This window comes from Nasonia vitripennis (genome assembly GCF_009193385.2).
Source record: "Nasonia vitripennis strain AsymCx chromosome 1 unlocalized genomic scaffold, Nvit_psr_1.1 chr1_random0012, whole genome shotgun sequence".
NCBI classification, from domain to species: domain Eukaryota; kingdom Metazoa; phylum Arthropoda; class Insecta; order Hymenoptera; family Pteromalidae; genus Nasonia; species Nasonia vitripennis.
In genome coordinates, this window is record NW_022279600.1 from 1,683,603 (window position 1) to 1,698,224 (window position 14,622).

A 14,622-nucleotide genomic window follows, 5' to 3' on the forward strand; every position below is an offset into this window, starting at 1 on the left:
AATGATTCAACAAGATCAAGACTTTTTCAGGCACGTTCTTTTTTCAGATGAATCAACATTCAGAAACACTGGAGAATTGAATAGACATAATTGCCATTATTGGTCAGATGAAAATCCTCATTGGTTCAGGCCCATAGACAATCAACACCGCTGGAGTGTTATGGCCTGGTGTGGAATCATCAATGGCTATTTGATTGGTCCTTATTTCTTTGAAGAGAACGTGAATGGGGTAAACTTTTTGAGATTACTTCGAGACATTTTACCTGAATTACTAGAAAATGTAGACCTAGCCACAAGGCTAAGAATGTGGATCCAATTAGATGGAGCACCACCACATTATGCACGCATTGTTCGTGATTATTTAAACACCCGCTACAATGGCAGGTGGATTGGGCGAGGTGGCCCAGTTGCCTGGCCCCCTCGTTCACCTGATTTAACCCCTCCCGATTTTTACTTATGGGAATATCTTAACAATGTTGTTTATGCTCAAAGGCCAACAATGCGAGATAATATGATCGAACGCATTCGTACAGCTTGTGCAGCAATCCCTCGAGATGTTCTACTTAGAACCACAAGACAATTCAGAGCTCGACTTGATCTTTGCATCCAAAAAACGACGGTTTCGAACAATTAATCAATGTTTAACTCCAGTTAACATTCCATAAAAATACCAAAAAAATAACAAAAAGGGAAAAAAAAAACAAATAAAAAAAAAATAAAACAAAAAATGGGATGCTAAATCCTTTTGACAACCTCCTCGATGGTGCATCCTGGGTTCGGCTGTCAAAGGTAATTTTCGCACAAAAGATGATTTGTTTCCAAAATCACATGTTCGAACGTAAAATTTCCCGCTCTTTCCATTTCTGGTGCCAAAAGTAGGGGTTTCTATTTGAAAAAATCGACTTGACCTTGAAATGACCTTGAAGGTCATGCTCAATGACATTGTCAAGGTCATCATCAGATAGCCAGGGAAAAATCCTAAAACTTTTACCCGAAACTTTTTTCGCTGGCGTGCTTTGCCAACGAGATAATTGAGATTAAAGATTAAAATGACTCGCCCTGTATATAAATTTTTATATACAGGGTGACCCAATTTAAACGGGCACCGCTCATAACTCGTCAGGGACAGCCACAATCGAAAAAATGGTAGAGACCAAAGTTGTAGGATATCGAAGGGGCAACCCGATGGTGACCTTGGATTTGACCTTGAACGCGTTTTTCAAGGTCATTTGAAGGTCAACTTTGGATTTTTAAATAGGAACCCCATTCTTTTATTGCGGGAATGGAAAGAGCGGTAAATTTTACGTTCAGAATGGTATGTTCGGTTGCGGCACTGAAGGTCATCGCAAGGTCATGCAGCCAGAATGAAACCCCGCCTACGTAATTCCTCTAGCAACGCCAAATTAAAAAAAATTGGTAGAGATTAAAGTTGTAGGCTATCGAGGGGACAACCCGATGGTGACCTTGGATTTGACCTTGAACGCGTTTTTCAAGGTCATTTGAAGGTCAACTTTGGATTTTTAAATAGGAACCCCATTCTTTTATTGCGGGAATGGAAAGAGCGGTACATTTTACGTTCAGAATGGTATGTTCGGTTGCGGCACTGAAGGTCATCTCAATGTCCTGCAGCCAGAATGAAACCCCGCCTACGTAATTCCTCTAGCAACGCCAAATTAAAAAAATAATATTTTTGGCGGAAGGCCGAGTGTGAGACTCTTTCGACAATTTTCGGAGGCTATTTTTATTTTTGCAAATCGAAAGTTCGGGCGGCAGGTACGGCGCGGGGCCGGGGCGCCTGCTTGAAAATCATTCGTGAGTTAAGCGTCGTAGGGGAAGGTTCGACGGAGTCGCGGTGGCAAGACTGAGCGCGGGACTTATTTTAAAAGGCTTATTTCGGGAGCCATTTTTATTTTTCGCACATCAGGAGTTCGGGTAGGTAGGTGGCGACCACCTAGAGGAGTCATTCGCAAGTTAACCGTCGGAAGGGATCATTCGGGGAATAGCGAGACTTATGTTTGGACGCTAGCGAGGGCTCATTTGCGTCTTGGCCGCTGGACAGAGAACATCTAAGAAGGGATTTCATCTCGGATACAAAGTAAAAGTAAAGTTTCAAAAAAAATAATTTGACCTTGAAATGACCTTGTAGGACTGGCTCAAATTCGAGGTCACAATTCTCTCCCCCCCCCCCCCCCCCCTATACAAGAACTTTGGTCTCTACCACTTTTTTTTAATTTGGCGTTGCTAGAGGAATTACGTAGGCGGGGTTTCATTCTGGCTGCAGGACATTGAGATGACCTTCAGTGCCGCAACCGAACATACCATTCTGAACGTAAAATTTACCGCTCTTTCCATTCCCGCAATAAAAGAATGGGATTCCTATTTAAAAATCAAAAGTTGACCTTCAAATGACCTTGAAAAACGCGTTCAAGGTCGAATCCAAGGTCACCATCGGGTTGTCCCCTCGATATCCTACAACTTTAATCTCTACCAATTTTTTTAATTTGGCGTTGCTAGAGGAATTACGTAGGCGGGGTTTCATTCTGGCTGCATGACCTTGCGATGACCTTCAGTGCCGCAACCGAACATACCATTCTGAACGTAAAATTTACCGCTCTTTCCATTCCCGCAATAAAAGAATGGGGTTCCTATTTAAAAATCCAAAGTTGACCTTCAAATGACCTTGAAAAACGCGTTCAAGGTCAAATCCAAGGTCACCATCGGGTTGCCCCTTCGATATCCTACAACTTTCGTCTCTACCATTTTTTCGATTGTGGCTGTCCCTGACGAGTTATGAGCGGTGCCCGTTTAAATTGGGTCACCCTGTATATTGTATATATGTGATGACACATTTCTGAATAATTTGTAATGCGGGCATTATTATAAAGAATGTTACAATTAATAAATAACGACAGTCTCCACCATGCGAAACGCAAAAAGCAAATTTACAACTAATATTAATATAAATAATCATTAATAATAGTATCATTTCCAGGCTTCTTTACGAAAACAGGTATAAAACAAGAACATATCTGCACAAATGATTATTTGCAGCATCCTATTCATACGGACTAAATCTGCAAATTACGTCCTGTAATATGCATGAATACATAGAGCAGTCGTCATTTCTCATTCACAAACAAATATCTTCAGTAAACCAAATCATTTCTGCACAGATGATTATTCGCAGCATTCCTTTCATCCGGACCAAATCTGCAGATTAAGACTTTTAATATGCGTGGATATATAAAGCAGTCGTCATTTTTCATTTACAACCATATATCTCCAAAAAGCAGACCATACCTGCACAGATAATTTTTCGCAGCATCCTTTTCATCTAGACCAAATCTGCAGATTACATTTTGTGATATGCGCGAACACATAGTGCAGTCGTCATTTCTCATTCACTAAAAGATATCCTTAATAAATGCGATTACATCTTCACAGATGATTTTTTGCAGCATTGCTATCATCCGGACCAAGTCTGCAGATTACGTCTTGTGATATGCGTGAATATATAAAGTAATCGTCGTTTCTCATTCAGAAACAGATATCTTTAAAAAACCAGATCATATCTACACGGATGATTATTCGCAGCATCGCTTTCATCCAAACATAATTTGCAGATTACGTCTTGTAATATGTGTGAATACATAGAGCAGTCGTCATTTCTTATTCACAAACAGATATCATTTGAAAACCAGATTATATCTGTACACATGATTATTCGCAGCATCGTTTTATCCGGACCAAATCTGCAGATTACGTCTTGTGATATACGTGAATACATACAGCAGTCGTCATTTCTTATTCACAAACAGATATCTTCAAAAAACAAGATCATATCTGCACAAATGATTATCTGCAGCATTTCTTTTATCTGGACCAAATCTTAAGATCACTTCTAATGATATATGTAAAACATACATATGTATCTATGTGGCGCATATGATTTAAAAAATAATTTAGATTATAAATACAAATAAACATATTTGCCATTTTCCTCTAAAAAGATTATCATTCACAGCATCCGACACATCTGGACCAATATTACTGTATTTTTGATACATGTATACATATACTTTATTTCTAAGCAACTAATAAAAAAAATTACATAAATATAAATATTTATCATTTTTTCATACCTATATGTAATTTCTGTGAAATGTTTTACGACCCGGTCACTTTTTGTGAACCATTCTTTATCGGATAAGTGTACCTAATTCTTATTTTTTTTTTTCAGTTGGATTATGTATTTATGTTTATACCACATATCTATCGTAATCGCATATAAAAATAATATCCCTATCCCAGACGCGTGAATATTTCCTTGGGCTAGCTTTGTATAAAGTTTTCACCCGCAACAAACCTAGCTATCTTGTGGAGCTATTCCCACTTGCTACGACTGAACTATATAAAGGCTCTTTCCAAATTCAAGAAATGCCTCTCTGAGATTCAATACCTGTCAGCATCTCTTTGAGCAATTCTCTTGCGCTATTTAAGAGTTGCTTTTATGAGTACGCTTTTATGAGTCGCTGCTTGATGTTGCAAAGGAATAAAAAATTAAAGGGAGCAGAACCCTACTAAAAAAATCATGTGATAACTACGTGGAAATCATGCGAAAATCACGTGAGATTTTCGATCAATTTTTACGTGGTTATCACGTGATAATCGCGTGACTATCTCGTGATTTATAGTAAAATTTAGGAATATTATTAAAAATGTTAAAACAATATTTATAAATTAAGAAAATGGATAATTAGCAATAAAAAAGGATCAAAATAAAAAATATTCTGTGATCGAGATTTGAACCCTTGGCGTGGAAATCTATGCTCTACCATTTGAGCTATTCGCATTCTTTGACGGTTAATGCATGAAAACTATTCACATGTATAGAAATATAATTTTTGTTCATGCATGTTACAATTAACTATTATTTAAATAACAAAAACTTCAGAGAATTAATTATTACTAGTAACCTCGAAAAAACCGCTGCCAATTCTTTGGCGCGTAGCTTCCTTTAACATTATGTATCGCTTTAATATCTGAATTGTTTTTACTTCATATATAATTCTATAAAGTTCTTGTACTTTTTCGTTTGATAGATAAAATTATTTCGAATCAATTATATATGCATAATCAATTATAATTCTCTCTCTCTTTTACTAGCATAGCTATAATTGTTTAACTAAGCTCCAAGAGATATCACCCTCCCTTTTTTACCTGACATCTCATTCACTAACCTATATATTTATAACTGGTTGTCAGTTCTAATAGTTGATTAATTATATATATATATATATATATATATATATATATATATATATATATATATATATATATATATCGATCGTTGCTTCTGTGGATGTCCTCGCAATTACACTCTGGCGTACGGGTCTTTTAGTAGATATTATAGCTGCTGTCGCAAAAATATTGTCGATATACCACTTCTAAATTCTTGCGTACAATAACTACATTATGTTTTACCACTTTCTCCTCCTCCTTTTTGTAGCTGTCATGCGTGATTTCCTTGTCTAAGAGCGGATTCGGTAGGAATCATAGAAGCTCCTCTTCCGTATCGCTTACTATCTCCATGTCAATGGTAGATGATAGCGGCAGAGCTTTTTCTGGTTCCACTTCTGGAACTGAAGCTATGTCTACTGTTGTATTTGCTACTGCAGTTACTGATAACGATGATGTTAGCAGGTTGTATAGTATAGGGGACGATGTTCATGTTTTATATCTTCTTATGTACTTAATTACAGCTTGTCGAAAGATGACAGACGACTGACCGCCATAATCACAGATAAAACAATTCTTATTCTTTTCAAGATGCACACGTGCAGGTAACTATATGCTTCTTTCGGTGTACATGTACCTCGCTCGTAGTGTAGGATACGCTGCGTTGCAAGTAGAAGCTGCCGGTTGAAAGTATGACTCACTAACCGCCGATGATTTCCTCGAAATCTTCTGACCATTGCGATCTATAGGGCGATCTCTCTCACAGCTTTCTAACTGCAAAACTTGATTTTTTGGCAAAATGAAACATTGAAAAAATCGCTATTTCTTTTTTGTGTACGAACGTAATAATTCACTATGTGTTTTTAGAGAAAAAGCGTATCTACATGAACATCAATTAGCGTTTTTGTCGTTTTAGCAGTGAGTAGTAACGTCTTTCTCGCAACTCTCAGCTAGGAGCACGACAAAGATTTTAATGGAAAAGTTAAAAGACTTATTTTATTATAAGACACGATTTTATTATTGAATGCGTGACGCAAACAGTGAAGCGTGGGGCTCGAGTCAAAGTAAAGTAAATTCGTAAATTCAGTATATATACAGGTGAAATCCAAAAGGTTATCTAACAATAATCTAAGTATAGCATTAACCCTCTCGTCACTCGGTCGATCTAATAAAGTTAATATGGCAAGGACACAGCAATTCATCACCTCTATATCGTAAATTAGGGAAGAGTCGTTCAGAGTATGAATCACCTTAATAATTTTGCCTGTAACTTTTGATAGAACCAGAAAAAATAAGTGGCCAAAAACAGACAGCTTCCTTGACCCGTTTTCTATAAAAATAAAATTTTTCGTGACCCTATATAGAGTCAATAATTAATTATTGCAAACACTGTAAAAGTCACGATTTGGGGTTTTTCAAAAAGTGGTGTCCAGTATGAATCACTTAGATTTTCAATGAATATTCAGGTTTAAATAATCCGTAATATCATTTATAATACTTTTAATAGTTGACTAGGGGGGGTACCCCCCTGCTCGCTTCGCTCGCCAATCACCTAATTTCAATTTTATAATTTTTAAATCTTAGTACGATTTGGTTGTTTATTCCAAAATGATTGATTTTTTAATTAAACTCGCTTCGTTGGCCAATCTCCAATTTTAAAATAGGTAGTAATTTATACGTTGAAAATATTTCTACTGCAGTTCTAATTTTAATTGTATTCGATATTCGAAAATCTATTATGTTCAAACTCGCAGTGGTTATATATCTTCTTGGCGGCTTTTTATTCACGTCGCGTCAAAAATTTGGTTACGTTTGAGTTAAATTCGAAGTTTTACTCGCGATTTTTTAATGCTATATGCACAAATAGTTTGGTTCTTCCTATAAAACTGAATTCAAAATTAAATCGCGAGTTTTTATGTATAAATTATTGTGCGGAATACTAAATCCAGGCTGCAATCATTTGAAAGAGAGAAGGAGAGAGAGAGAGAAGGCGAGTGAGAAAGAGGAAAAGAGAGATAAAGAGAACCATACTCAACTTGAAAGTTGAGTATTATCAATCTATAAAAATTTAACATAGTAGCTAGACAGAATATCCAATAAAATGTCAGAATGTGAAATAGAAAAAAAATCCTTGGAGATAGCAATTGCTTATTTCGTTGCTTTTCGTATTTTTTGTTTAATACGGAAGAAAATCATATGAAAATTATAGCAAAAATTGTAAATCATGTTAATGAGAATTGGGAATATTTTGAGCCATTTATCGTAGGCGACAAATCTTTAAAAATAATTATAGCATTTGTTCGTGTATATTCTGGAGAATTTCAAGGTGTTAAAATTAAAGATAAATATGATATCGGAAAATATTAATTTTTCATCTTTTCACTGAATTCGGAAAAAAACAGTTATTTTTTATTTTCTTAAGTTTTTTTTGGCTATTTTTTGATTTTTGAAAAACACTATTTTGCGTTTTTTTTCAATCATCCTATTATTACAAACAATACACCTAAAATGCATTTCAAAGAGAATAAAATTAGCTATTTTTCCTTGTTTGGTCCTCGGAATCGACCGCTTTGTTCAGCAGATAAGATGAAAAAGGTTATTTTTTTTTAATTCATACTTCTGAAACTAAACATCATAACCTCACAAAAAAAATCATGTCGTTGGGTCACATGTCAAATTATATCCCATTAAAATTAAGAATGACTTGGCAACTTATTTTTCATGATACGTGCACGAAAAAGGCCACTTTCCATGCATGTAAAATGAATGGAAAATCGAGTTTTTGTTAGCAGCGGGAAAAAACTACTCCATTCGGTGGAAAAAGTTTTTCCTCCCAAGGGAGTAGTTTTTTCCTCACTCTGCAGCCTACCCGATGGATGTGTGTGTCTATATAAGTATTTTCAAAATTTTTGAACTCGTGCTTAAAACCTCACCCTCGCTACAAAAAGCCAATTTCCCCCCCTAGTTGCACAATATACTATTTTCAGTAATGAATGGAAAACTGAAGAAAATGAGTGTTTTTTGTGCCTCGATTACGGACGTAAAAAGTCCTTATTGCACTTGAGATATTGGGAGAAAGTAGATATTTTATGTGTTTTGGCTAAGTTCGTTGCACAGCTTTTAAACCCCTATGGTTCTTAAGATAGTAAGGTTTCAAATTTGTTTGAAAATGTTATAGTAAAACTGTAAAACGATATAGTCAAATGTTTCAAAATTTTATTTGGTAATTTACCATAAAAAGAAGCTGCATGCTGCTAAAATTTTAAACGATTTCGTCGAGCGGTTCTCAAGTAAAGAGCTAAAATGTAAAAGCCATTTTTCTTAAAACTTGCTTTTTCTTAGAGGAGTATCGTTGCATGTCGTTAAAGGCCGCCTTTGCGTATTTTGCGAATTTTTTCCCATTCACCTGCTCATGTACGATAAACTTCTTTTATATCCCTCGTTCTGGTAAGTACCATAGTATTTTGTTAAGAAAATTGCTACTTTAGTAAAATAATTAAATTAATAGAATCAATTGGTAAAATTTGTAATTCTTTTTTTTTTTTGAGTTCAGTCAGTTCATTATTATAAAAATAGATCAGATCCAATATTATAAAAAATAACATTTTTTAACACGCTCCAACATAAAGTTAGTACTTTATCCCCTGCGATTCGGGAATAAAGAGCTACATGTATGTATATAGAAACGGAGACTTCAGAGGAATAACAAGAATCAACGACGAATTTAACATCAGCTATTATATTTATAGCTATGGGGAGCACTGAGCTTATTCCTCGCTGTTATAATATATGCGACAGCAGAGCATACGATTGCCCTTGTGCGTCTCGACTTGGATTTTAGCGTTTTTGCGTGTGTGGATTATTTATTTGAATACAATAATAAATTCTGTGTATTCAAACAATATTTCATTTATTGGAACTACGAATTTAGTTGGAGGAAGCTACGTGCCAATGAATTGGCAGCGGTTTTTTTTGATTGGTTAAGAAAATCCAAAACAAAAAAAAGATCAAACTTTGAAAAATTAGTAGAATAGTAAGTAACAAATTTTTTCTGTCCCTGAGTAATTGAAAGGCAATAATTGAGGGGCAGTAATTTTTCTCTATATTAGGAAGTCAATTTATAATATAGTTGAATTACTATAGTTTTTATTTCCTATACATACCTAACATTTGTTTTTCTACTACGACGAATGAGGGGGATGGCGAGCGGAGCGAGCAGGGGGGCACCCTCCTAGTATAATTAATTTTAATTTTTAGTTAAACCATAAATTATTATTAAGCTTTCTGTTGATTCTAAGGAACTGTTTACTTATCAATTGAAAATCTTCTTGTTTATTAATAGTGCCAATTTTAGATTGTGAAAGTAATAGGTATAAGAGGCTGCAGGGCAAGGGTAAACATTTTGAAAAAATAAAAATTAGAAAGGGTAAAGATAAGAAATTTAAAATTTATAAACTGATATTCTGAAATGAAAAAATTTTTGAAACAAAATTTTGAATCAAAATATTACGAAAAGTGACATATGTAGTTAAAATATTGCAAAAACAATATTTTTAGGAATTTCCAAATTTAGGTTTTTAAAATTTTACCTTTTATTATAAATCAATTCGTAATTTTCTCCTTTTATATCTTTATTTTTCAAAATTTTTCCCCTTATCCGAGACTGATTTCCGAAAGCCTTTTAGAGTATTTATGTTTTGTAGGAGAGTTATTTATTTAACTCTCCTACACTTGGCACTTATACTTCTTTAATTTTTATTCTTTTTACTCACATGTAATTAGCTTTATGAAACTCACAAGGCTTGTCATGGGTTAGGAACCTACTGTGTATAGTCAAGTAAACAACGATTGCAAGACACGGGGACTGACAAACTCACAACCGTAACCGCATTAGTCAAGAGTAAGTCGAAGCATTCTCTCAACTGATTAACTCTATACCGAGAGTATTCCCTCGATGTCTTTTAATATCCGCTCATACCTCGGCGTGTTAGCCATGAATCTACTTAGGGATTATTATTATTATTATTATTATTATTATTATTATTATTATTATTATTATGCTCTATACTGCGATTATTTAATTAACAAACTGATACCTATAATAATAATTTAGAATGAAGGTGACGGTTACAACACTCAGTGATGAGATTTTTGTTCTTGATGTCAGTGAAGATTTGGAATTGGAAAATTTTATAGCATTTTGTGAAGTCGAAAGTGGAATTGCTGCACACGAAATTGTCATTTTATTCAATGGACAACCGTTATTAGATTCAAAGATGTCTCTTCGACAGTACGGTATACACGATGAAGACGCAGTGATTTTGCAAAGAATACGTCAGATGAATAAAGATCCTTTTTTTTCTCAGAATGGTACGTTTTTATTCTTTAAAAACTTCATATGCATGTTTTTAAATTTGTATCTTCAAGTTCTGAAGATACAAATAAACGCGCGTGTGCTGGTCGATTTTAAATTCGAATTTGTATTTTAATTTGAATGAGAACGTAAAATGTAAAGTGAAAATATTTATAGTAACTGAAATCTGAAAATGATTCTCAAATAAATTTAAAGAGATACTGATATTGAGAATCTCTTAAATTTTACTCGCTTAGAACCCTTTACAGCTCCGGTGTACGACATAATCTATGAAATTTACCTGATTGTTTTAGCGCTCGATATATAAATAGATTCTAAATTTCAAACTTTTAGGAAAAAATAAATTTCGATCTGTCGCCAAAAGAGATAGCCTACATCTGAGCCTTTTGTATCAGTTGTGTAAAGCGCGTCTAAGGCTGCTGGTATATTCATTAATTATATTGATTTTTAACAGTCCTGCTCATTTCCATTTGCGTCAATTCAAACTATTGTTCATATAAAGTTGTGACGTATCGGCGACTCTAAGGGTGTCCAAGCCTGTAAAACGTTTTTATACGCAGGAGAAAATCCCCCATAAATTTTGCTTCCTCCTAGAGAAAGCTTTGCAATAGTAAAATTTTGAGTTTCGTCAAAACTTCCAGAAAATACTTTTTGGTGTGTTAGAAGTTCAAATCAAGTGTTTTTAGAAAATGTCCATATGGATGTGCGTGTGTGTGCGTGCGCGCGCATGTGTGTGTATGTATACCGTAATATTTCTGGAACTGCTCTGTCAATATCAATAAAATTTGACACGCTGAATATAGAATTTGACATTCTGAATTCGGAAAAAACAGTTATTTTTTATTTTCTTAAGTTTTTTTTTGGCTATTTTTTGATTTTTGAAAAACACTATTTTGCGTTTTTTTTTCAATCATCCTATTATTACAAACAATACACCTAAAATTCATTTCAAAGAGAATAAAATTAGCTATTTTTCCTTGTTTGGTCCTCGGAATCGACCGCTTTGTTCAGCAGATAAGATGAAAAAGGTTATTTTTTTTTAATTCATACTTCTGAAACTAAACATCATAACTTCACGAAAAAAAGCATGTCGATGGGTCACGTGCCAAACTATATACATTAAAATTTCAAGTGATTTGACCACTTATTTTTTCAATAATAAATCGAAAACTGAAAAAAATGAGTTTTTTTTGTTCCTTGATTATGGACGTAAAAAAGCCTTATTGCACTTGAGATTTTGGGAAAAAGTAGATATATTATGTGTTTTGGCTAAGTTCATTGCACAGCTTTCAAACCCCTATGGTTCTATAGATATTCCTTTTTTTTAATTTTTTGATTCCTTAGATTTTCTAATTCATTTATTTCTAAATTAATTAATTAAATCTAAGAAATATTATTTCTAAAATAATGCAGTCAAATGCTTCAAAATTTTATTTGGTGATTTACTATAAAAAATGCTGTATGTTCCTAAAATTTGAAACAATTTCGTCAAGCGGTTCTTAAGTAAAGAGCTAAAATGTAGAAACTGATTTTTCGCAAAATTTTTGCTTCCTCTTATAGGGGTGTCGTTGCACGTTGTTAAAGTCCTCCCCTATGAATTCATGTAATACTGATATATTCCGTGAAAAAAATTGACGGCAGCGTTCGTATTCTATAATAAAAAAATAGAGGGGTCTGCAAACTTTTGGACAATGAACCATCCAAAACTTATATATGTTATATATTATGTATCGAAAACCGCTTCATACATTAGCAGACCGATTATACTGTATATTAAAACAATACTTTATTTATTAGATCCATAAATTTAGTTGAAGGAAGTTACGTGCCAATGAATTGGCACCGGCTTTTCTTGTGTATGTCATAACCAAACGAAGGTACTTGTTTATATAATAAATAAATGAGCCTTGTAAACTAAGGTGCTATACTGAATGTTTACAACGTTCTACACTGGCGCTACTAATAAAAAAAGTCTACACGTTTTTGTTAATGGAATCAATTTAAAGTAGAAAATGAGTTATTCGCCAAAAAATGGAAAATCATTTTATCCATTGAACAGAAAAGTACAAAAACTGTATAGAATTATGTAAGGAGTAAAAACAATTTTGATATTAAAGCAATACATAATGTTGATGAAAGCTACATGCCACAGAATTGGCAGCGGTTTCTTTATCTCTGTTGCCACAGCTAACATGGTAGAGTTTCTTACATATCAGATGATAAATAATTGAGGGTTTTTTTTAGTGCGACAGTTGTAAAAAGTTTACTCGTGTTTAGGTAAGTCTACCTCACCTACTATCTTGGCAGAAATGAAAGAAAATATTGTTCCTTAATCTTATGTATTGTCTAAATATTAATTTAATAATGCATTAAATAGTAATATATTGATAAGTTGAATTTGTTAATAAGTTGGTAATTATATAAGTTGAATAAAAATATCGAGCTGTGAATTTTACATAGCAACCGCTAAATCCATTTTTTAAAGATTTGCCATAAGAGTTCCTCAGCGTCTCCGTCGTGAAGGTCGGGATATCTAGGGGTGTCACCTCCCCTCTTATAGGCCAGATTGGTGCGCGGAAGTCAAAGTAGGCCAGTACATATGATGGCACTGCTGAGTTAAACATTTTACGCAGTAAGCAAGCAGTAAAGTACTTTCTGCAGCCATTGCAACTCCTGCCTGTACGGGGAGATGTGCTCGTCTCTCCTTACACCATGGATGTAACGGATCCCTGTATTCATGAGTCTCTTTAGTTTTGTGGCAAGTTCTTAAATCAGGTCACAGTACACAAGTGAGCAGTAGTCGATTATCGGAAAAAAGAGCGCTTGCACTAAATACTTGCGCAGTCTGAGATTGGTAGTCTTTCTAAAAAAGTAAAGCCTGTACATTGGTGAGTGTACACGCTTACATTGGTGTGACGTGCCCTGTCCACGTAAGTTTAGAATCAAGCACCAATCCCAGATTATGCACAGAAGATTCAAACTTGACAGCTCAACCCATTATTCTCTCGGCGTTAGCACTCATCTTCTTAGAACAAGAATCGAGCTCCTTAAGATGGCATTGACTGTAAATTTGCAGGTCATCTGCGTAGATTAGATGGGAGACTTTAAAATCTAAGCAGAAACCGATGATGTTGATGTACAATGCAAACAGCAAGGGACCCGGGACAGAACTCTGCGGGACACCGATGTTAAGGTGTCGAGATGAAGAACATTTGCTATTGTCACCAACAAAGGTTTGCTCTCTTCCAGTGAGATAGGAGGCAAACCAACGGATGACTTGCTTTGAAAAGCCGAAAGTGGATAGCTTTCTCAGGAGCCTGACGTGACACACAGTGTCAAACGCCTTACTGAAGTCGAAAAAAAGAAGTTTGACTTTCTTTTTGTTAACCCCTACCCCGACATCGTCAGTTAGCTTAATAAAGCCAGATTGTGTGCTGTGGCCAGTGCGGTAGCCTGTTTACAGGTTGTCGAGCAAGAGCCTTGATTCAAGGTACTCCGAGACTTGCCTGTGCACCAGCCACTCCAGGGCCTTGAAGAAAAGGCAGAAGAGAGAAATCGGACAATAGTCAGTCAGGGCTATTGGTGAACTAACCTCGTTAATTGCGCGCACAAGCCACAATTTCCAGGCAAAGGGGATGCTTGACTTACTCAAAGGCAGGTTGAAGATTCGACAAAGTGATTGAGCGAGTACTAGCATTGCCTTAGAAATAACAACCTGCGGGATGCCGTCACTCCCTCTGGCCTGAGTGTCAAAATGTAATACTGCAGCTAACACGTCTAATTCAGTTACACATAGTGCTGAACTTAAAATGTCCAGGAAGGTCTAGACTTTCCAGGATGTGCAGATAATCCTCAACAGCAGGATCAAGCGGATCATTGAAGATTGAGCTGAAATGCTTGTTAAGGTCACCTGCAGAAAAGCGCGAGGGTAAGGGAGCCTTGGAGGAAGTAATTCCAAGTTTTTCCAGCTCTCTCCAGATCTTGGCAACATCAATCATGGCCGACAGGCC

General features: G+C 35.2%; 1 protein-coding gene across 6 annotated transcripts in view; it reads left to right on the plus strand.

Moving 5' to 3' along the window:
- Positions 1-14,622, plus strand: part of LOC100117164 (protein DDI1 homolog 2) — a 361,675-nt gene that overhangs the window by 67,460 nt on the left and 279,593 nt on the right. For 5 of the 6 annotated variants that reach the window (XM_031921524.2, XM_032601403.1, XM_032601404.1 and 2 more), the window contains one exon: positions 10,352-10,608. In XM_031921524.2, coding sequence (XP_031777384.1) covers positions 10,353-10,608 — 256 coding nt within the window. In that variant the 5' untranslated portion in view covers position 10,352. Of the gene's footprint in view, positions 1-47; positions 230-10,351; positions 10,609-14,622 lie in introns of those variants that run through there. The other variant, XM_031921523.2, reaches the window with a different exon arrangement.